Source organism: Echinops telfairi, unplaced genomic scaffold (genome assembly GCF_000313985.2).
Source record: "Echinops telfairi isolate 266 unplaced genomic scaffold, ASM31398v2 ScPeMD7_70;HRSCAF=299, whole genome shotgun sequence".
NCBI classification, from domain to species: Eukaryota; Metazoa; Chordata; class Mammalia; order Afrosoricida; family Tenrecidae; genus Echinops; species Echinops telfairi.
Window position 1 is genome coordinate 17,409,075 of NW_022103968.1, and position 24,337 is coordinate 17,433,411.

The 24,337-nt window shown below is 46.7% G+C and overlaps 1 protein-coding gene across 2 annotated transcripts in view; it reads left to right on the forward strand.

Annotated features, from left to right (window-relative positions):
* The window catches only part of GPAM (glycerol-3-phosphate acyltransferase, mitochondrial), a 67,491-nt gene that overhangs the window by 15,582 nt on the left and 27,572 nt on the right, over positions 1-24,337 (forward strand). The window contains exons 1-3 of one of the 2 annotated variants that reach the window (XM_004700926.2): positions 18,005-18,045; positions 20,043-20,173; positions 22,623-22,745. In XM_004700926.2, coding sequence (XP_004700983.1) covers positions 20,072-20,173; positions 22,623-22,745 — 225 coding nt within the window. In that variant the 5' untranslated portion in view covers positions 18,005-18,045; positions 20,043-20,071. Of the gene's footprint in view, positions 1-18,004; positions 18,046-20,042; positions 20,174-22,622; positions 22,746-24,337 lie in introns of those variants that run through there. The other variant, XM_045291269.1, reaches the window with a different exon arrangement.

Consider the following 24,337-nt stretch of genomic DNA (forward strand, 5'->3'; position numbering starts at 1 on the left):
TGCGGAGACAACATGCATAAAAACAAGACAGAGCAAAACCAAGCAACACTGTACAACAAAACAGCAACAACATCAATCCACTGATGAAGAACAAATTAAAATATACCAAGCAAGAAAAACTTGTGTTTTCCAGTCTAGCCTGTTGAAAGTTTTAATGGCTTCGCCCACTCCTCTCAATTAATCTGTGAGTTAATCAGGCCTGATAGTTCAACCTTCAACAAATAGATTTCAGTATCTGCTGTGTGCAAGGCACTAACTATTAGGTGCTATGGATACAGGGGAAGGGGAATGGGAGAGTGGCTTTAGAGGGAGAGGCTGACATTAAATGACGCATTCTATAATGAAGCATTCCCCAGTGAACACGATTAAGTCCCACGAGGGAGAAGCAGGTTACAAGGGGTCTGCCTTTGCCTGAAGGACCATAAGAGGTTTCATCAAGTGAGGGTTCTGAAGCATGGGCTGAATGAATGAAATGGGGCAGAGGAACAGCACACACATGGAAAGGCCAGCTCCTGACCTTCTTGGGAAGCTGAAGGAAAGTCAGAGTAGCTCGTCAGGGGAGCAAACGGAGATGAGGGTGGTGAGAGTGCCAAGGAGAGATGGTGCCAGGCCTTAGAGGCCACGTTAAAGATTTTCATCTCCCTCCTACCAGGCGTAAGGAATAGCTGAAGTAATTTTAAGCAGCTGGAGTGGGCATGAGGTAGGAAGAAGAGGAGGGATCGACCTGTTTGACATCATCCATGTTGCATTTTTCAAATGCTTATCTCAACTGTTGTGAAGGGCGATGTTTGGGGGATGGTGAGTGCTAGGAGACAGCATGGGAAACCAGGTATACCAGGTAGATCTATACCTGTCAGAACAGGTAAGTGTATATCTGTTACACCAGGGATGTGGTGGCAGCTCAGGTCAGAATGGATAAGGGAGTAGAAAGAGAGATGAGTGGACGATGGGTTTAAGAACAGTAAGATAGGCAGCCATTAGTGTTGGATCGGACGTGGGAAGAAGTAATGAATGCCTCTTCAGTTTCTGCCCTGCCTAAGGAGAGAGTATGCCGTAGGAATGGAGGATGGCCCGGTGCCAGTAAAGGGTGCCAAGAAAAACCATTCAGGGAGGTAGAAGGAAGTCTGAGGTTGTGAACGCTGAGGAAAGGCCTTGCTCCCTCTCACACAGAGCTCAGCAAGCCATCCTCCAATGCCCTAACCCACCACCAGCAAGTCCATTGCAACTCTCAGAAACCCGACAGGACAGCGTAGGCCTACTCCATCGGGTACCCAAGACCCTACATCTTTAGGGGAGCAGACAGCCTCATCTTTCTCTCAAAAGCAGTGGTTGAATTTCAATCACCAGTCTGTGATTAACAGGCAACACGTAACAAACCACACCATCAGAGCACCTCAAAAGCCCCAGGACCCAGTCCTCGGACATCAGCTACACATCAGTAGGAGGGTTCTGGTGGATGTATCTGTGCACGCACGGCCTAGCTCATGTTCGGATCCCGCTTCTAGAAGAGAACATGTCTTATTTCCACATCAGACCAGCCAGCTTCTCAGCTCCACATCTCATTTACGGGCAGTATCTGCCAAGAAGCAACAGTGATTTTTCAGGGCAATGGTTTTAAGCAATATTTTGCTCACTCACTCACTGCCATCGAGCCCACGCTAGCTCATAGTGACTCGTTGTGGGTTTCCGAGACTGTTTGGGGGACTTGAGAGTCTAGTCTTTCTCCCGAGGAGCGGCTGGTGAACTACTAACCAAGTGCATGGTAGCCCAACAGGTAGCCACTATATTACCAGGCCTCCATAAGCAATATTTAGGAAGAAAAAAAAGTTTTCTTAAAAGGAATGTAGTCTTCAGCAATGAAATTCTGGGTACAACAGACTAGCTGCTAGGATGTCATGCAAAACCAGTCAGCCTTCCCTTTCTCCCATGGAGTGACTGGTGGTTTTGAACCCCTGACCTTGCAGGTAGCACCCTAATGCTTCCTCCACAGCACTAACAGGACTCCTACACCACCACGAGGGCTGTTCTTGGATTTTTAGAAGCTTCTAAATCTCTTAATTCCAGATGAGGACCTTTGCCTTACCCTAGCCAACCAGAAGCTTCATGGAGGAGGCTCTGGTAGTGGAAGGAGTGCTCATAAATGCTTCATTCTATTGTTTAGGGTACGTGATGGAATAGCACTTGCTTATCCACTTGGGTTCTTAAGCTTGCATAGCGAAAGTTAGTGTGCTACAATGGTGACAGGCGTGATGTGTGGGCGAAGAGCCATTATGCAGTTCACCACATGCTCTTTTCCTGGCCGCCACCATCAAAGAACTGTGTTAGGGGGAGTGTCTAGCAGCCTATAAACCTCATCGTCTTGGGGTCCATTCTGACTCCTTGCGACCCTCTGGGACAGAGTCGAACAGTCCCAGAGGGTCTTCAAAGCAGAAACAGAGTGTCCTATCGTTTCTTCTGCCAGACGGCTGGCATTCACCTGCAATTGACATGTAGCGTACATGAGAAATAGACATTATTGTTTTAAGACCCCGAGGTGCTTGATGCTGCATCCAAACCTAGCCCATTCTGACCCAGAGATGGGTTGTTGGATGCCATGTGACACGCACCCTAGGTAAGGAAAGGAATGGGCCTGGCGCGAGATCAGGTGGTCCGGGGTGGCCTCTGTAAGATGAAGCAGCTCAACAGTGACTTGATTGTGGGAAGAAACTAGCCTGAAAGAGCCCCGAGAAGACCTTTCTGAGAAGGAAGCCCCAAGGGAGGCAGAGAGCTGACGAAAGGCCAGCGTGCACTGGGGCCAAGGAAATCAGGGGCAGGGGCAGGGGCAGAGCGTGGAGTCAAAGTGCAACGTTTGGAAAGAGAAAAATAAAATGATGATCTGTGTCCAAACTCTCCGAGAGCCATTTAAGAACACGCTCATCTGGGAAGACCAGAGGAAGGTAAATCTGGCTGCACCCTGGTCTCTGGACCTGGCCACCCAGGAAGGAGCAGAAAGTGGGCAAGGGTTCAGGTTCTGCCATGTACACGGGGCTCTGGCCAGCACCAATCACAGCAGGGGGTCGGGGGTCAGAGGACTGTGAGCCCAAGTTTTAAATACCATTTATTGAGCACTTACTGTGTGCCAGGGAGAAAGACGGGGCTTTCTGCTCCCATAAAGGGCTGCCGTCTGAGAAACTCGCCGAGGAAGCGCTACCCTGTCCTACAGGGTCGCTGTGAGTCAGAACCGACTCAATGGTAGCGAGTTTGGTTTGGGGTTTTTACTGTTCTACACAAGCATGGGCTCAGGGAATCCTCTCTCTCCGGACAGTCAGGAGAGTAGAGAAATTCAGTCCCCAACACATCAATTTCACCTCATGGCCTCTCCCCCGGTGTTCGAGTGGAACCGTGCGCTGTCAGGTTTTCTTGACTCTCATCTCTGCGGAAGCAGTTAGCTGGGACTTTCTTCCGTCACTCCACTGGCTGGGTGTGGGCATCAGCCTTTACGTTTGCTTTAGAGCATGCGGAGCTCCTGGGACTGGTGTTGAACTGTTGACTCCGGAAGACCACCTTTCACAGTCTTTCCGGCCCCTCCTCCCTGCGAGCACTGGCCGGCTGCAAGGCCCTGCTCAGCTCTGCATTACAGGCAGAAGCGGTACGTTCTGACCCCCTGTGAGCCAGGGTTGGCTCCCACTTTCTTCTCAAACAATTCTCCCACTCATCCTGTCCCTATCCAGCTTGATTCCAAAGGAAGAAGACCCAAGACACACAGCTTCTCATTTTTTTTTTTTGGTGCTCAATCACAAAAAGGTTCGTAATTGCAATTACTCAGCCTCTCTCAAGGGCTTAGGAAAACCCTTACACAGAGCCGGCTACACTCTTGGGAGAAGGGGAAAAAAAACCTTTTATTTCTTTATACTGAGATCACACTTAAAAAATAAACAAGACATGCTGGCCAATTTCTTAATTACCTCGCTCAACTAGTTATCCATGTAGAACTGGTACCCTGCTCTGAGGCCCAGCTGGTGGCCAAAAGTCTGAATGTCTACCTATTTCTTGGCAGCCTGCCTTCCTGGTACCTTGTGTTTGCCCTGTGCCCTGTCCTGTGGGGAGGCCAGCTCAGACCTCCCAGAAGCCGACCTGCCTCCTCCTTGGCACCGGTGTCTTGGATGACCATGCTGAGGACCGTTGGTTTAGCTCGCCTTGTCACATGGACCCTGCTGGTTGCAGTAGATATTTGGGTTGGGCAGGAGCTTGAAGCACTCTTTGAAGAATGTGTCTCACGAAAACTGGCTTTGGAATCCATGGATGTTTCTTCATCTGCATTCCATTTAGCTCTGCCCAACTCAGTCTCCCCACTAAGCTGAGGTCCCACAGGCTCTATGCCTGAGTACGAAAGTTTATACCATGATAAGATAGGAAGCAACTAAATGGCTCCAGGTTACCACTACCAACTGTGCTGAAAGGGATACTTTAGAAGGATCTGGATAAAATGGGAGAAAAAAAATGTGGACTTTTGGGGGAGGGTGCACTACTCATTTTAAAAGCGATTTAACCATGTGAGGTGGGGGGATGGTTCCCAAATTGATTGTGGTGATTATTATATAAGTCTTCTTGATATGATTGAATGTTTGAACTATCAAATTGTATGATATGTGGATTAGATAGCAATAAAAATATTATATGTATATATTTATATATATAAATCCTAGAAGAGGCCGGACTTACTGGTTGGATAGAGACAGGTAGGACCCACAAGACTATGGCTCTTAATCACCCTTCAGGTCTGGAACTGAATTCACCTACATCTTAGAATAATGAGCTAGGTCAGATGAAAGGGGCGGTGTTTGCTCACAAAGTTCCACCTGTTACGAAAGGAGGAGCAATGAAGACAGAAAACAGAGGGCGCTTGGGATAAGTGATGGTCCTTGAGAAGATTGCAATGCATGGGTTGCAACACAATGTGTACAAAGGGTTCAATGTAAAACATATGACCTGCTCTGCAAACCTGCACCTAATTCACAATTAAAACACTTAAAAAGAAGAAGAGGAGGAGGAGGAGGCGAACTGTTGAGCAGGTGCAATTAGTGGCCTCTCCCAGTCACAGGAAAGAAGGGTGAATAAAAAGTGAAAGGCACACGGGAGAAATCCATCCACTGGACTCATGGAACAAGGGACCATCCTGCTGTACAGCTTGGAGACCAGAAGGACCAGACAGAGCCAGGCTTCCCCTACCAGCGGCTCTGAAAGGGATTGCACTAGAAAGTCCTGGATGGACGGGAAGTAAGACGTTGAACAAAACTCAGAATCATAAAAGAGACCTGGCTCATTGATTGTATAGAGACAGGTGAGACACCTCTCCCCCCTCTCCCAGATTGTGGCCTGTTGTCACCCTTCACATCTAGAATTGAACTCACCTTGGCGGCTCAATTTTCAGCCAATGAACAGACAGGTCTATAGGAGCGACAAGAACACTACTAAGGAACCCACACACCTTAGAAGAATAGAACTTTTGCCATCAAGGGGGCAGCATTCAGCCCAGGGCACAGTTCAGAAGGGTTAGGTGGGGGTGGTGGGGGTGGGGTATTGAAACAGAACACAAGGAATGGAGCTGGAATCTGCTGTGGTGCATTGAAGGGCTTACAATCAGTGAGAGGAGACAAACTGTGTATGACTTACTGGTCATCTGCTTTGTAGCTCTTCACCCAATTTACAAGAAAACGTTTAAAAAACAAAACCACAAGTCCCATTACATCCTAGGCTGTGTGATAGCTACAACGTTGAACTAGAAAACTTGAGACCTTTTTCCTTGGAGCATACAGTGTAGGGAATTTATATGATCCCTGCTTAAGGCAGTACAACCTGTGGACAGTGGGACCTATCTAAGGTAGAAACATGACAGAGAAGGAGCATTTAAATAGTTTCCGCTCAAGTGAGCAATAGAAAAATAGAAATGCTACACCTTGCCATTGGCAGAAAACTTGCAAGAACTGGAAAAACAAGGCAGTCCTATCAAGTTCTGGCTCCTACAGGTTTCACTGTAATCGATCCCCCAAAGTTTCAAAAAGACCTTAAGTTTATTGACCTGTGCATTTCTGTATTTGCTCGACTGACAAGGAGGGGGCGTGGGATCTAATCTCCCAATACCTCTTCCCCTTTTGTTCCTGGCTCACAGAAACCCGACTCTGTTCAGGGTGATTCTTACCCCACCTTGAGCAAGAATGAGTCAAGGTATCTATTCCAATCATTAAAATATTATTCCCTAATATTCCAATTACCCTTGCAGCCAAGGTAACCATATGACCTAGCTCTGGGTAATGAGATTTTAAAAATATATAACTTCAAGAACTTCTGGAGAAGCTGTGCTTTCCAGGTGAATAGGAATAAGTCCACCAGCATTACTTCTTTTTTCTCTATCAGTTCTGTCTTCAATCAGAACTTGATGTTCAATCCCAAGGAGCCATAGTAGTGCAGTGGTTCAGCTCTTGGCTGCTAACATAAAAGTCAGTGGTTCAAGGCCACCGGCTGCTTTAGGGAAGAAAGGTGTGATCATTGGCATCCATATTTCTATCATTAAAAACCCCTAAGGGACAGTTCTACTCAGTCCAATAGGGCCCCTCTGAGGCAGAGTCAACTTGCTGACACACACAACAATAGGCTTTGGTGGTTGTTTTTGTTTTGCTCTAATCTCAAGATCAATCACACACATTGAACTTGGTCTTAAATCTTTATCTGTTTAAACACTATAGACATGTTTTCTCTTACTGGTATCCAAGTGCATTCCTGATTCATATTTCATTCTGAGCACAGATTTGGCTGCTAGAATAACTCAAAAAGATATAAGAACCAAGAGAACTTGGACCCAACAATGTCATGCTGAGGAATGGCAGTGGAAATGACCTAGATCTTGCCATTTGGAAAAGACCTTGGGCCAGGAGAGAATGGGATCTCTGAATGGAGAGGGATATTTATGTATGTGTCCACTGGATTAATTGTTCCTATATGTCTTGATTTCCATCACTCTTCCTTGCTCTGGACAGGGAGAGACCCATAGTTGCACCTGGGGTGGCTGGCCATGAGCTTCTAAGATCTCAGGTGTCACTCGCCGAAGGAGGGTTTAGAACATTGTCTTTGTGGTCTGTGTCATGCCAGTTGACCTTGGTGTTACCTGAGACTGTGGTCCTGAGCACCCACGCACAGGGATTCATTCTCTCAAGGTGTTTGTATATGTTTGCAAAGTTGTCATGTCTTGGCCCATTGGGTGGTGCACCACCTTCATGGATATAATTGCAACAAAGATAAATATACCCATAAATACCCCCTGCCAAATTTATATAAATATATGTGTATATATCTATGTGTGTATTCCTCCTACACCTGAACACAGCTTGTATGTCTATACTAGGATCTACTCATGGATTCCCAGTTTAAACAGCCACTAACTTCCCTCCCCGCTGTACCTCTTCCAATGCTAGTAACCATAAAAATGTATTTCTTTCTTTACTTGATTTTTACAATAGTAGATTCAGACAGTGTTTAACTTTCTGTGATTGACTAATTTCACTCAGCACAATATCCTCCAAGGCTCATCCAAGTTATACAGTATTTCACAGATTCATTGTTAATATTTCATTGCATAATATTCCATGGTACGTATGTATCATAGTCCATATGGGGGGGGTACCCCACAACAAAACCTGGCTTCCCCCCCTGCAAAGCTATGTATTTAATTTTTTTTACCAAATAACCTTATCACCTTCAAAGTACTCTCTGTTACACTTAATACATTTGCCAAATCTGTGATTCCATTCTTGGAAACATTTTTCAAACTCATCTGTTTGGATGGCTGACAGCACCTCTCTCATGTTTTTCTTCACCTCATCTAAGTTGTCAAATTGCTGTCCTTTCATGCCCCTCTTCATTCACAGAAAAAAAAGAAGTCACACAGAGTGAGGTCAGGTGAGTCAGGTGTGTGGGACAGGAGAGAGATGTTGCTTTCTGTCAAAAACTGGCGCATTGGAATGGCTGTGTCAGTGGGTGCATCGTGGTGGCAGTCCACCATCTGCACACTGTTAGGCAATCTTTACAGAACCTCACATAAAAAGCTTGATTAACAGTCTGATAGTGGCAGAACAAACTCCAAATGCACTATGAGGCAATATTTTAGTCCGTTCAGGAAGTTGATGGATGCCCAGAATGAGATTTGTCATCAATCGACATTTCACCCTTTTTCAATGAGAAAACCACTGTATACTTGAGTTTTTTCCCATAGCGCTGTATTGTAAGCTGTGTTCAACATCACAATAGTGTCTGCAGCATTTTTCCTGAGCAAGCATAAAAATTTCACAGCATGCTGTTCTCTTAAATTGGCCATCACAAAAAATGAGGTTCAAGTGAAACTGCTTTCATGAAAAAATTCACTGTGACCAGGGAGAACCTTCCCAGGCGATGCCACTGGGTGCACTAACTCAGAGCGAGTTGCTCAATGCTCGCCTAGTGGGAAAAGATGCATACTATGAAAGCTCTGCTTGGTCCAGCATAATGCCAGTTTGGTGTTGGGGGTGGGGGGTACCCCCTCATAAATCCATTCTTCTGCTGATGGGCATTAAGGTGGTTTCCACCTTTTTGCTACTGTGAATAGTGCTGGCATGAAGATGGGTGTGCACATTTATTTGTATCTCAGCTCTTATTTCTGTAAGATGAATACCAAGTAGAGATGTTATGGAATGTCTATTTCCCACCTTCTGAAGAAATGGCATAGCTTTCCCACGGCAGTGGTGCCATTTTACATTCCTGTCAGTAGTGTCTGAAGACTCTGGTCGCACCATACCCTCGCCAGCATTGTTTTTTCCATTTAACTTTGCCACTAATGCTGCAATGAGATGATATATCATTGCTGTTTTGATTTGTATCATTGCACTGGCTCATGATTGTATTTCTTCATTTCTTGGCCTTGTGAATGCTGGATTATCTGTCAAGGCACTTTTGCAAATGAATGTTACCACCATTTAGTCCATTGCTAAAGACCCGAGGATCCTGGGAATGTAACCACGTGAATGCAGTCTGAAGAAAAAAAGATAAGATTAGGAAACAAGGCAGTTAGAAGGAGTCAAGTCCCAAATGTAAGGTACATGCCTAAGGATTTTTCATTGTTGAGCAAAAATGCCCTTGCTGAATGAGAAGTGTAAGCAGAAGCACTATTGTGTTGAGAAAGAACTCTCTCATGAAGTTTCCCCAGCATTGTTTTGTTGTTTGTTTGTTTGGTGTTATTTTGTTTTTAATGAAAGCTGTGGCTGTCTGAAAACACGCTCATAATAAGCAGGTGTTATCCTTCTTTGGCCCTGCAGAACACCCACTAGAGAAAGCCTTGGGTAAACTTTTGCAAGGACTTTTCCCTTGCTTTTGCTTTGCCTGGACCACATCCACCCTCGGTTGTCTCTGCTTTGTCTTCAGGATTGTCTGGATGAAGCCATGTTTCATCTCCCATTACAATTCTTGCAAGAAATGCTTTAGGATATTGATCCCACTGTTTTGAAATTTCCATTTGAAAACCCTTTTACCTACAGCCTATCTGGGTGCCACCTTTTGGGCACCCATTTGGGAGGATGCTTGCCCTCCCCCCTTTATTTTTCAGTCAGAATTGTGGAAGTTGAGCCATTGGAGATGTCTCTGGCGTCAGCTGCTGCCCCCGGGTGAATTGTTGCCCTTTTCCAGTTGGCCACAGACAAGGTTAATTTGATTTTCTCTCTAATTGATGTGACTGATCTGTTGTGGTGGGCTCCATTTTTAACACTGTCTTGCCCCTTTTTAAAATGAGCTATCCACTTTCAAGCTGCTCATTTCTTTAGGGGGCACTGTCTCCAGGAACTATTCGTCAAGTAGCAGTGATGTCAGCATTCTCCAATGCAAGTTTCACCATAAATCTGATGTTTTCCTCCTTTAACATTTAGCACGGTGTTCTGACTGGGGCTTCTTTTCTAATGAATGTCTTCCCCTTTCTGAGTGCCTCACACTCCTACCCAAATCAAACCAACCCAAACTCACTGCCATCGAGTCAATTCCGATTCACAGTGACCCTACTGGATAGGTAGCGCTGCCCCTGTGGGTTTCTGAGACCGTGACTATTTAAGGAGTAAAAAGCCTCATCTTTCTTCTGCAGAGCGGCTGATGGTTTTGAACTGCTGACCTTGCTGTTAGCAGCCCAGCAAACTAGATGTGTTATTCAAATTTAGTATACTTTTGTTTTGGGGTAACTTTTCAAAAAAAACTTCGGGTACAGTTCTTAAAAATGTATTTTCTATAAACTGTAGCAATTTGAACCCATGTATCCCCATAGGCTTTGACAAATGAATATGGGCCAGTCCGAAGGGAAACCTGTAGGCGGCAGAGTAAGGACCCTGGGGTATTAGTGGGATACGCATTGGGTGGCTAACCTCAAGGTCAGCTATTTGAAACCACCAGTTCTTCCGAGGCAACAAGATGAGGCTTTCTGTTCCCATAAAAAGATTTACAGGCTCAGAAACTCACAAAGGCAGTTCAACTCTGTCCTACACAGGCTCTGAGTCAGCACTCATTCGGTGGCCGTGAGCGAAGAGGAAGGGGGCATGTGTTCTTTGTACGAATGTGGGTTTTAGTCCGGGAACGACCTGGGTTCAAATCTCTTCCATTCAACCTGCTATCTGGGTGATTTTGGCAAAATAGTTACTTTCTCTGAGCCCTGGTAGTGTAGCAGTTATGCATTGGGCTGAAAGGTCAACAGTTCGAAGCTGCTCTGTAGGAGACAGACAGGGCTTTCTACTCCCGTTAAGAGTATGGTCTTGGAAACTCACAGGGGCAAATTCTACTCTCTCCTATAGGGTCAATATGAGTCGACATCAATTCATTGGCAGTGAGTTTGTTTTTGTTTGAATTTCTCTTATGTGTAAATGGAAGCTGTTAGTGTTTTACATATCATGATAAACCATGTTAAGACAGTAGCAGGACTTCCCATATGCAGGACGACTGAAAAACAAAGATCGAAACATTTCTTGAAAGCCGGAAATGTGGGAGGGGGAAATGAACGAAACAAAACAGACTATAATGCGGATGGACAGAGCTGTGCAGTCGGCTTCAGAAGGGAGTAGCGGAGGAAGCCTGGACTTCCCGAAGCTTCTCTGCTGGGCAGTCAGCAGACCCGGCTTTTTACAGGGTATCGACTCGGACATAGTCTCATGTTGAACATGATCGGACATCTAGCACTCCCCAAACAAAAGCCAGCGAGTCCGGACCATGGACAGGCTGGCGCACGGCTGGTGTCACTGTTGACATTCCTGAAACTGGTCACGGTGTTCTCTCTTTCACAGACCAATCTGGGGTTCTGTTGTATTTCCTCTGAGCGCGAGCTTTTAGTTTAGATGCTTTTTTATTTGAAATTCATTTCTACCCTTTATTATTTATTCTTTGTGTTTTGGCTTACTTTGGGTCTTATTCTTTTCTTATTAGTTTCTAAAAACTAATAACTTCAGAAATGTTTCTGAATAGGTATTTTTGTCCAATAAATTTCCCTCTAAATATTACTTAAGCTGTATCCCTGAAATTTTCATGTATTGTATTTTCATTATTATTCAGTTTTTTCACTCATTTTATTGGGGGCTCGTACTACTCTTATCTCAATCCATCCATCCATCCATTGTGTCCAGCACATTTGTACATTTGTTGCCATCATCATTCTCAAAACATTTTCTTTCTACTTGAGCCCTTGGTATCAGCTCCTCATTTTTCCCTCCCCCCCAACCTCTTTCCTCATGAGCCCTTGATAATCTATAAATTATTATTATTATTTCATGTTTTACACTGACCGATGTCTCCCTTCACCCACTTTTCTGTTGTCCATCCCCCCTGGGAGGGGGTTCTATGTAGATAATTGTGATCGGTTCCCTATACTTTCTAATTTCTATTTTCATTTCTTTTTAAAACCAGGGTTTATTTAGAAGTGTGTTCAAACTTAAACCCACTGCCACTGATTTGAGTCCAACTGCAATACCGGGTGGAACTTCCCCGTGGGTTTCTGAGGCTATACCTCTTCCCTGGAGCAGACAGCCTCTTCTTTCTCCCTCCTTCAGCGTGGCTGCTAGTTTTACAGCACTGACCTTGTTAGCAGCCCAATGCATAACCACTACACCACTGGGCTACTGGAATTATGTTACTTTCTAAATATTTAGGGATATTTCAAATACCTTTACATTCTTGGTTTCTAATTCCCATTGGGGTCGGCTGCAGCATTCTAAGAGAATATTTTTCATATAATTTGAATATTTTAAATTTTATCGAGATGTATTTTACAGTCTAGTTTAGTAAGCGTGTATACTTGAAAATGATATGTATTTTCTTGTTGAATGGACTGGTCTATAAATGTCAGGTTGGTTGTTATTAAGATGGACAAGTCTTGTGCACCCTTACTAAGTCTCTGCCTGCTTGTTCTCTTCGTTTTGGGGAGGGGTGGTAACCTTGCTGGCCAGGAGTGTGCATCTTTGTACTTCTCCTTGGAAGTCTGTTAGCTTTTGATGCATGCACTTCGAAATACCATTCTTAGATAAATGCATGTTTTGCATTGCTACGTCCTCTTGATGAATGAGCTCCTTCATCACTGTGAGATGCTCTTCCTGTTACTGGCACAATTTTGTGTCCTGAAATCTGCTTTAGCTGATACTTACGTAACCATCCCAGCTAGGGGGGCCCTGAAAGGGAAGGAAGCCCTGCGCACGATGGACTGACATAACGGGCTAGAGCACGAGAAGGCGGAGAGGACGCGCGGGGCCAGGCAGGGTTCCTCTGTTGTGCGCCCTATTCGTATGGATTCTGCTCACCAGCTTGAACATGTCACCTCTCTGTGCGCTTCAAGTGGGTTTCTTGTAGGTTTGTAGCTGTCTTCTCTTTTTTCTCCCATCAGATCATCTCTGCCTTTAAAAAAACTCATTTTCTTAGGGACTCGTACAGCTCTTATCGCAATCCATCCATCCATTTGTACATTTGTTGCCGTCATCATTTTGAAAACTTTTTCTTTCTACTTGAGCCCTTGGTATCGGCTGCCTTTTTAATTAGGGCGATCACTGGCTGGATGTAAGGCTATCATTTTAAAGTTGCACCCCATCGGCTCTTTTGTCTCATTTTCCTTATTTACGGTCTTCTTTTGGATTGGGTACTTTTCGTAATTTCATCTTCTTTCATTGCTGTCATCATCACATCACCCACGACTCTTGGTTTTGCTTATTGTGATTGTGGAACACACATCTCTGAACACATCTCTGAGGTAGAGCCGACATCATACTTTATCACTGCTTCCATTCCACTCGAGCATATTACTGTGTGCATAGGATGAGGATCTCATAACGCAATAACTCCTTCCTTTGGGGAACGTACGCCCTGTAGTTTTTATACAGGTTATAAACCCCATCAAACATTGCTATTCCTTTTGTATTAATACATCAACTTTTGAAGGGTTTTTGAAAACAAGAACACATTTTTGAGTCAGAATTGACGCAAAGCAGTGGGGGAACATATTTATATGTTCCTGAGCCCTATTTCTCTGCTGTTTCCACCATCCAGCATTTTTTCCCTGCATCTGGGAATTCCTCTGACATATCTAGTATGTGGCCTCTGCTGGTAATAGCTTCTGTCAGCTTTGGTACGTAAAAAAAAAAAGCACCTAATTTCGCTTTCTTCTTGAAACACAGATACATAGATATGCGGGGGCTTCAACAAAGTCTGAGAATTTTCACTATCTTTTAACTCCATTTTCCATATTTTTTCCCAGCTCGTGTGTGTCAGCGCATGTGCGTTTGCACATGAAGGAACTTCAAAAAGTTCATGGAAAGCAGAGTTTCATGTATGTGTGTGTCCATACAGAGACAGTGGCCCTCACCTCCTGTCTTTTAAAGATGCTGCATCATTCTGGCTCGTGCTTTCCTCACGAGAAACCAGCTATCATTTTTGCTCATCCTTCGCATGATAAGACATCTTTTCTTTGTGATTGTTTTTACGATATTCTCGTATCACGTGTTTTAAGCAATTTGATTGTGATGTGTCTTGGTATAATTTTCTTCATGTGTCTACTTGTTGGCAATCTGGGATTTGTTAGTTTATGGTTTTCATCAACATTGGAAAGTGGACAGCCATTATTTTCTCAAATTATGTTCTTATGTCCTTTCTGTCCTCGTCATCTCTTGCAACCCCTTTAGGCAGGTCGACTGCAGGCATATTTACCTCGCCGATGCTGTTTGTCTTTGTCTTCTTCTTCTTCTTCTTCTTCTTCTTCTTCTTCTTCTTCTTCTTCTCCTTGTGGGTTTTATTCTGGGTAGTTTGTACTGCGATGCCATTAATGCGCTTTAATCTGTTAAACCTTCACACTGATTGTTTTATAAATCTAGCTTTGTTTACGTCTCTAGATGCAAAGGCGCTCACAGGAGGGAGGGCATGAGAAGCTGGGAAGCCTAGTCTTAGATGAAGTTCCTGCCGACCTACCCACTGTCTGAGTGCAGAGACTTGATCTGGAAGTGGTTCACGCGGGTCCTGATGTTGGCTGAGGTCAGGCTGCTTGTTCTCAGTAAGGCACTCTTTCAGGCCCAAAGGACAGCTGGGGGCAAGGAGGCGACTATGGAAGACACTCTTGCCTGCCCAGGGTAGCTGGTGACAGGCCGCTTCTCCGGCATGGAGTTTCCACTGTGCTGATGAAGCAGTGTGCGTGTGCTTCCAGACGTGGTGGGGTGCACCTGGAGCTGATCCACAAGGATACAACTCTGACCTCAGGCAGAACCGGGTCTGTACAGGTAGCTTGTACCTGGCTGCTGGGTGGGTGCTGACCACGCCTCTGGTCATCAGGAGGCTGTGAGGGATAAGGGAGGACTCACCCCTCTTGTCATCCTCACAAGTGTGAGTGCTTATGCTCCTCTTGAGCAAGCAGAGCTGAGGACAGCCGGACTGCATCAGGCCTGTCTGCTAACCCACTCTCCACTGTTGTCAGCGTCTTCTCCTTCCCAGTATTCCATTTCTTTCTCCATCCTTTCCTCTGAGGCGCAGGGCTCCAGATTCCTCGTTCATATCTGCTTCCTGTGGCGTCTTGGTTCCTTGTAAAGGATCGGTGTAGCACGTCTGCCTGGTCTCCTGTCTTGCCCGAAGTCTGACTGCCAATCAAAATTGCTTTGTTTCATTCTGGGGCACAGCGCAGGTACTTGGAAACACCTGGATCCTTTTGAGCAGGGGTCCTCAAACTTTTAAAACAGGGGGCCAGTTCACTGTCCCTCAGACTGTTGGAGGGCCAGACTATAGTTAAAAAAAACCCAAACCTATGAACAAATGCCTATGCACAGGGCACATATCTTATTTTGAAGTAAAAAAACCAAATAGCCAAAAACACCTGGAGGGCCGGATAAATGTCCTCGGCAGGACGCATGTGGCCTGCGGGCCGTAGTTTGAGGACCTCTGCTTTTGAGGCTCTTTTACCCTTTGTTAGTCAAGCCCAGAGCAGCATTTACTTAAGGACAGATTTTGCCTCTACCCAATGCCCCATGAATGATGTGAATTTCCAGTCCGAGTGTGGGGATCAGGAATAATAGTTGGTTCTGTATGATCACTGGTTACCTGTCCACTCTGGTTGGTGGGAACAGGAACACTCTTCTACCCTCTGCACGAGGCAGTGACTGTTCTCTGTGCTCTTCACGGGCAGGTCTTCTCAGGCCTTGGTAGTTCCTCACAAGCAGGTGCTGATCAGTACGCCGTTGAAGACTGGTGTGATAGTCTCTCTGCAGATGCTCTCTGCTCTACAGAACCCCACCTTCCCACTTCTAGTGACCTTGGCTTCTTGGTCTTCCATTTCCATCCTCACGCAAGCTGTCTACCTAACTCTTCCTGGGGGACCATTCTTCATACTGCAGTCTGGCAGGTCCCTCCAGGCAGTCCAATGAGGCAACAATAGGGTATAATGTGACCCTATTTTGTTGATTAAATAGACCCTTGTTTATTTCCCCTCCCTCCAGGACCACTGTGCTGTGCCACTGCCTGATGTCCCATGACTGAAGCCCTTGTTTTAGAGACTGTGATTGTTTTAAGTCGCTTTAGATGGGAGTGTAAACCCAGGCCTGATTGCTTCACCTTGGCTGGCTAGACTGGATACTGTGGTTCTGTTGATAAAACAGATAGCTAAGGGTGCCACCTGTTTCCCAAACCACTCTCCTTTAGCAATCTGAAATACTCCTTATTGCAATCTCTGTCCACACCAGGTGCAGTAGCTCTTGTGCAATGGCTGTTACAGCAGAGCTGCCTGCAAAAGAGAACTTTTCAGAAGACCATCCAATTCTGTACTCTGGCTTACATGATGACTGTGGAGACACCCGTACCCTCCGCGGCTTCATTTCTCATGACTTTCTCATTCGCAGGGACTGCCTCCCCTAGGATTTCCCCCTCTTCTCCCTCCTTTCTTCCCCCGCTCTATGTCAGGGACCAGTGATCTGTTCATGGGATTCATTTCACGGTGTTTGGGATAACGAGTTACCCTTCTCTAGCTGGCCTACATTAGGTATGAGGTTGGAGCTCAAAGGGCTTGGTGTGTGGAATAAAGACAGGGCCCATGACTTAAAGGAAATGAAAAATCTTTTTATCTGAACCACCACTCCTGCTGTCTTATATGGCTAACCACTCCGCATGTTTCAAAAGAGGAGAATTTACAAATAGAAATGGAAAACTGAAGTGACGGAATTGTTTTTCTTGCTGCTCTTCTGCTTCAATGAGTATTGATGGAGTGCTTCCCATAATTAAGGCCTGGCAGTCTTCCTTAGGAGACTGAGACCTGCCAATGACAGCCAATGGGTTTATCCTTTTGTGGAAGACTGACACAGATTGATGCATAGTGAAGACATGGATTGGCAGGGACTCTTTTAGACATCACAGGAAGATGTGACTACTGAGAGCTGGAGAGCTTAGGGAAGGCTCCGGGAAGAAATATGGAATTGAAGGTAAAGATACATGAGCAGAATTAGGGCCATGAGGGTTTGTGGCTTCTCTAGCCATAGCCCGAGAGGCACTGAAGGGATTCTGGTGGAGCATCATGGTTGAGAAGTTGCGCCCTATCTATGGGACAGTCCTGTGCCAGTCTAAGGCATTTGGACTGTGGGCAGCTATGGGTAGCTTTTGGTGGGATGCACACATATGAAGATGGATTTGGAATAGGCAGGATGAGGGTCAGTGGCAGAGACTGTATCTTAACTGTCTTTGAATTCCATAACCATGGTTCTGGCTTCAGGAGATCTCAGAGGTCTGAGGTTTTAGTTCATTACTTGACTGTATGTAAAAAGTGATACCCTTTTCTTTCTCAATCGCGGCTCCTCTGCACCACGGTGAGCCGTGCCAATGGCATGAACGCATATTTTAAAGACCCACTGTGTGCTGAGGTCTGAAGGTAGAAGAAACATTTGGAGGCAGACCCAAGCTTTGTGGGTTTCCTTTTGAATTCCTCCTTTTCCAGCTCATAGGAGAAGATACTAAGCCACCTTTACAGAACTGACACATGATTACTTTCAGTCCCTCCCTATCCCTAATAAATTCCGAATTGTCCTACAAATCTCCTAAAAACGACCCCACATCCCCAGCAGAGCATGGCAGATGGCAGAGATGGCACAGCGCACACACTGCAGGTTTAAGTCCTCTGTCTCTGACACACGCATGCGGCTGGTGGCGTGGGCACTTGCAGGTGGGTGTGGGGGCATGGGACACTTAGACCCACCGCCCTGGCACCTCCCGCAGCCGCGGGGCCCCGCGCCCAGGCCCCGCCCAGAGGCCCCACCCCCTCACCCAGAAGCACCACCCCCATCCAGGCGCCTCTCCAACCGCAGGGCTCGGCGGCCCGTCGTGTCACCGCCGCGCCGTTTGGGCATTTGCGTCATCAGGGCGCGACCTTGCAGCAGGCGCCGGCGGGCGGCGGAGCCTTGAAGTGGGAGCCGCCGCTGCAGCCGCAGGACGAGGCCGGCTGCGGAGCGAGCCGCCGGCGGCGCGGGCGCGGGCGCGGGCACGGGCGGCTGCTGGGCGCCGGCAGCGCCGGGACAGGTGCGTGCGTGGTCACCCTTCCCCGCAGGTCGTGGGCGCGTCTCCTAGTCGCCGGAGCTGTCCCTGTCCCCCTGTCCCCCCTCCGGAGCAATGCTCCCCACCCTCTCCCCGGTGCTGGAGTCGGGGGCCCGGGTTGGCCACTCTCCGGGGAGCTCCGGCTGGGGCGCCGATGCCCCTGGGGAGGAGGGCAGGCTTGGGGACTCAGTACCCTGAGCACCTCAAGGTGCCGGTGCCCCTCACCCCGGGTCCTCCGGGTTTGGGGCATAAGGCGGCAGGGGTGCTGGGAGAGGTGCTGGCACTGGGTGCAGTCCCACAACGACAGCCACCACGAGTTGGACTGGGCACTCGCTGGGTTTCTGACTCTTGTGGGAGGCGCCCGGTGTCTATGCAGACTTCCCAGCAACCGTGGAGGGAAAAAAAAAATCTATCCCATTCCCATTTTCCAGATGGAAAACCGGCATAAGAAGTTGCACAGCCGGCCTGCGGTGGCGGATTGGTCGGATCTCTCCCTGTCCCTTTCAGAACTCACCCTCGCTCACTGCAGCCCACGCTGCCTGGCTCCCCTGAGTTTTTAATCTTTTTTTTTTTTTTTTACTCCTTGACCTTGGGTAAACTCTGCGGGTAGAGGGGCGGAGCCAAGCGTGGACTTCCTATTGGTAGGAGTCTTTTTCTCCCGCCCCTCCTCCTCCATTCACTCTGGGCCGGGCTCTCCGCAGCAGCGGGCTCCCCCTGTCGTGGGGACGTTTTCCTGCACTGGAGACTGATGGGTGAGTGCTGACTGAGGTGTTCCTTCAGGATCTCGCAGAACTTTGGAGCCCGGTGCACTGCTTTGCAGTTTGTCACTCCCCCCCATCGCGCACGTAAGACTGTCAGTGGTTACTCAGGTGAAGTTGTCAAGGGGGGGTATTTCTGCTGCTTCTAACAGTCGCTGCTGGCAAATCTGTAAAGAATCCGAGTCAACCAGCCAGGGGACTCGTCATCTGGATGGGAACCTTTTGGAATTTCAAAAACATAACTGAAGATCAGAAGAGGATCGAGGGAAACTCAAAACAACAATTTGATCATCGAGGTTATGTTAGAAAGCTTTCTGAGTGTAGATTAATACCTGTTCTCTTTAGGGGGATTCACTATGAGGAAACACTTTCCCTTAGGAAAATAGAGGATTTCCTGAAAATGGTCCTAAGTTATCCCTGAAGATCGTATGCTTTTGCTTTGTAACTTTAACTGCTGCATTGAAAGTATAGCGTTTCTCTGAAACAATGTCATTTTCTATGCCGATTGACAGCTTAATTCCGTTTGAGAGGGAAACATTAGAGGTGCCTGAATTGCCTTGACTCATTTTGCACTGAAGCACGCGTAACGCAAAGCTGCTGATAGAGACTCTAAAAACGATCAGCTTTTGTGCCACCTATGTGATGTGTGTTCATTTCAGGAAACATGCCCTCATTTCCCGTGGAACCATCCAGCTCGTAGCACAAATGGAAAAAATTCTTCAACATTGGCCCCAAATAAAACATTACTTACAGTTGCAATCTCTGGGGCAGTGCGGACGACTAACAATCTTGACTGCTAGCCAAAAGGCTGTAGGTTCCAGTCCATTCAGAAGTGCCTCAGGAGAAAGGCTTGGCGATCTCCTTCCCCCAAGCCAGCCATTGTCAACCCTATGGGGCTCAGCTCCATTCTGACGCCATGAGTTGGAATCAGCTCAAAGGCACCTGGTTTTTGCACTGGTGCCCTTGCAAATGGCTATCAATAGCTATTTTGTTTGTTTCATCTATGTTCTGGGAGCCGAAGGCTACAAATAGCTACTTAGTTTTCTATCTGGTTCAGGGCAATGTAAGTACATCAAAGCCAGTGTTTACACTTGGACTCCATATTGTAGAAGTCCATTTAATCACCTCCTGTGGAATAAAATGATGTAGAGGTTAGAAAGCCAAGGTTTATCCCACTGGGTGACACCATTAATTTCAGGGGTGCACTTTTTTTTTTTTTTGTAGCACATGATTTGGGAGTTACAGCTTGTGACATGGATGAATCTGCACTGACTCTTGGGGCGATCGATGTTTCTTACCTGCCAAATTCATCCGAGTACAGTGTCGGTCGGTGTAAGCACGTAAGCGAGGAATGGGTAAGTTGAGTGTAAAGTGTTAAAAGCTTGGATAGATGTTAATTTAAATGTTGCTTATGGAGGTACAGCATCGTGTCAGAGTTTAGGAGCTATAGAACGCTTAGGCATACCATCCCGTTTTAAAAATTCTTCTGTTATGTGGGCAGAGTTCCAAAAAACCTCACTGCATCAAGTCAATTCTGACTCATAGGGACCCTAGAGGGTAGAGTCGAACTGCCCCTTTGGGTTTCTGAGGCTATGAATCTCCACTGGAGCAGAGAGCCTCATCTGTCTCCCACGGAGCGGTTGGTAGTTTCGAACTACCGGTCTTATAGTTTGCAGCCCATCGAGTAATGCACTGTGCCAGCATGGAAACGGTAGGCAATTTAAGTATGGTGCTTGTGTTAGAAAGCAAGACACTATTGCTTATGGCACTGGGGGAGGGGTAAAACCAAAACAACCACCCAGAATGTTACTAGTAATTGTTTCTAATGGTTGTTGTCTGATGCCCAGGGACCCTGAGCTTCACAGGATGAAGCACAGCCTCAGAGTTGTCCCTAAGTTGGAGCCCATCATTGCAGCCACTGTGTCCATCCGTCGTGCTGCCCTTAGGTTGTCTGATGATTAGGCACCCCCCCACCCCCACCCGCCCTTTATCTCTCTCAGTATCTAGTTTTCTTAAGGTTTTTCTTTCTTTTAAACAAACATGGATTTTGTAATGGAAATAAATGTTATTTCAGATCGCAAGTCGTAAAAGCATATAAAAAGGCCAATGAATTAAAAGTAATTTTGAAAGAAGTAAATACAAAGTAGTCAATTGTAAAAATCGAACAAAATTCCAGTCAATAGGAAAAAGAGTACATAACATGTTGGAATCCACTGCAAAAAACAGGCATGTGGTGGTATTGTCTCCCCTGTGCCAGGATAATGAAAGAGCAGCTTCAAAAATTCTTGGGGAAAAAAATGAATTAAAGGAGACCTTAATTTCTCTAGGAACATTTTGAAGCCCCCTCACCTGGGACATGCTTTAACCATTAGAGACGTTCTGCTTGGTCTAAAAAAACCAAGATGACATGGTTGTTGCCGTGGCTTTTGCCGTGGCTTGTGCTTGAGCAGCGTGTCTCAGTGGGGTCTGAGCCGCCGAGGAGCAGAAAGTTGAGAGAAAGATCTAGAGCAGGTCTGACTCGAAGTGGGCAGTGGCAGCTAGCATTTCATTCCAGCCTGAAGCTTCCCTGGTGAGCTCAAGGCATGTTCTTGGTATTTATATTCCCCTGGGTTTTCATCTAAAGTGAACTATTTTAGGCCGCTCAGGACATCAGAGCTTGGTAGTTCCATCATGGGGACCTAGCAGGGAGGAAGGATGACTCTTAGCTAAGGTGACCAGACGTCCCACTTTTGGCAGGACAGTCCCGATTTTTAACAATTTTTCCCGTGTCTCGCGGCATTTTAAAAAAGTCCCGATTTTTGGAAAGCATGCACGACAAGCTAGGGTATATGGTTTTCGGCTGCCATGTGGCGATTTCGCCAGGATATGAGTTTTATCAATGGTGTCCCACTTTATCAATGTTAAAATCTGGGCACCTTACTCTTAGCACAAGGAGTTAGTCATCCTGCTACAGTCCGGGGGGTGTAGTGGCTGAGAGATGGAGTGGTTCAAACCCACCCGTCACTCTGTGGTAGAAAGAGGAGATTGTCTGCTCTGTAGAGATTTAAAGTTTTGGAAACCCACAGGGCAATTCTACTCAGTCCTATTGGGTTGCTATGCATCAGGGTCCACTTGATAACAGTGGGGTTGGTTTGGGGTGACCACAAGTCTGTGTGACTTTTACAATACTTGTTAAAGCTTTGAGTGCTGTTTTGAATGTGCAGTTGTTATGACCAGGTCACACCTTTCTTAAAGGGGGAAGTGGCTACATGCTGGGCTGCTAACCACAAGGTCAGCTGTTCAAAATCACCCGTGTTCCTTGGGAGAAAGATGAGGCTTTCGATTCCCGTACAGATTTGCAGTCTCACAACGCCCCAGGGGCAGTTAGACCCTGTCCTGTAGGGTTGGTATGAGTTACAACGGACTCGGTGGCAGTGATAGATGACGGGGTCCCTTTCTTAAGCCCCAGATCCACTGCCATTGAGTCAGTGCTGACTCAGCCACCCTCTCTAGGGTTCCTGTGGTCGTGGCTCTTCATGGGAGCAGATAACCACGTCTTTCCCCTGGGAGTGGATCCCGACCTTGTGGTGACCAGTCCAGCACCTAGGTCTCCGTGTCCCCATTAGGCACTCATGTTTTGGCTGAAGTGCCAGGCTCTGTTCTAAGTGGCGAGTCTCCTGAATGACACCACCAGTTATCCAGATGCCACCCAGAGAACGCCGATGTAGCATGCTCCCCCCGCCCTGACACATCTTTGTCTCCATGCTCAACTGTATGCTTGCCGCCGAGACCCTTTTTATTTTCTCTTCTTTTTTGAAAAATTAGGGTGAGTGTAGTTTCAGACCCACCGTCTTCAGATCTGCAACTTTGAAATGGAAGGAAAGCTTCATGGGGCGGAAGCGGCCCTTCGTCGGCCGTTGCTGCTACGCCTGCACTCCGCAGAGCTGGGTAAGGATGCTGTGGCTTATGACTCGCGCCAGCCACGGGCTCCGCGCGGCCGTCCTTCAGACTCTGCACCTTTGTGATTGCGCCCCTCAAGGGACTTACTTCGTGTTTAGAAGTGAGGCCTCTTAGAACCCACATCCTGCAAGTCAAGATGCTCTCTTTCTGCTTCCCTCCGTTCGCTGATTCAGTCGCTATTAGGTCCTGGAGCTGATGCGAGGGACGAGGCTGGCCCGTTTAGCTCTGGTGTAGCTCTGGGGGACAGTGGATCATACGCTTAGTTCCCTTCCCCAGAGCTGGCGGGGACCTGCCAGGTAACTTCCAGAAGTGGGACAGCGTTAGCACTTCCCATCAGGATCCCAGCAGGACGGCGAGCAACAACTCACTAGACGGCAGAGCGTGGGAGGCTGCAGCACGGCTTTGCTCTTCCTGCTCCGGAATTCCCTTCCTGGGGGGTGTCGGCTGACTGTGTGGTAGCAAAGGCTGGCCACTGAAATGTTAGGGGAAGGTTTGCTGCAGAGAGAGAGAGAGAGAGAGAGAGAGAGAGAGAGAGAGAGAGAGAATGTGTTGTGTATGTGACTTGTATTTTGGTCAAACAAACAAACATAAAAGACAAGCCATGCCAGCCCTTCCATGTATAAGCTTTGAGAAGCATGGACTAAAAGCCAAGTGTGCTGCTGCTGAGGGTGGTCGAGGAGAGGAATGAGTTCAGAGTCCTGTCCCAAGGTTCACCTGAACTATACAAAGGTTACCTGTGATCTGTAAGAACAGCTAGTGGGTCTCCCTGGATTTTTCTCCTCAGGCTTGGCTGGGCAGTGGGCAGACTCTTCATCTGGTATAAAGGGATTTACCTACATGGGAAAGATTTGTCCAGAACCCAAGCAGTCCATGTTGAATGGCCAGCTCCGCCCAAGAACGCCTTGACAAATATAATCATGCCTTCTTGTGAGACATCGGTTGCATTCAAGGCTTACGGACATTTTTAGTCTAGGAGCAAGGCCAGTTCAGATGAAAGGACAATGGAAATACGGACTTCAATAGAAGGTCATGTGACTTTTCATTGTAGACCTGACCTTTCACTGAGTTCTAATTTTGAAGGGTTTAAAATACCCCCCAAAAGGCTGCATCAACTCTAAAGGGTTCTTAAATCGAAAGAGAGAAGGCGAGATTATTGGTGGTGGTTCGGAGTGAAGTGGGTGGTTAGTAGAATAGATAACTGAGTTTGGCCTGTCAGCCCTGAGAAAGTAGGATTTGATCTTAAATTTCTTCAATGGCTGTTCATAGAAAAGAGTTTGTTCCAGAAAATATTCTAATTATTAACTTAAAAATGGGGAAAAAAATAGCTTCAAGTGTATGGAAATCCTAGACAAAACAAATGGGAATAGTGATTTTTTAAATATTTTGTTGCCCTTGCTTTGAAAGCCTATGTTTTACTTCTTTAAAGAGAGTTCCTTAAGTAATTTTACACTTTTTATTGAGGGCACATGAGGCTGTCTCAGCATTGGCCTGTGGCCCTCTGAGCCTGCTGCCCACCTGGAAAGCTGTGGGCTTTCTCTTTCAGCAGCGCTCTCAGATTCTCGTTCAAGGTTACAGGGAGA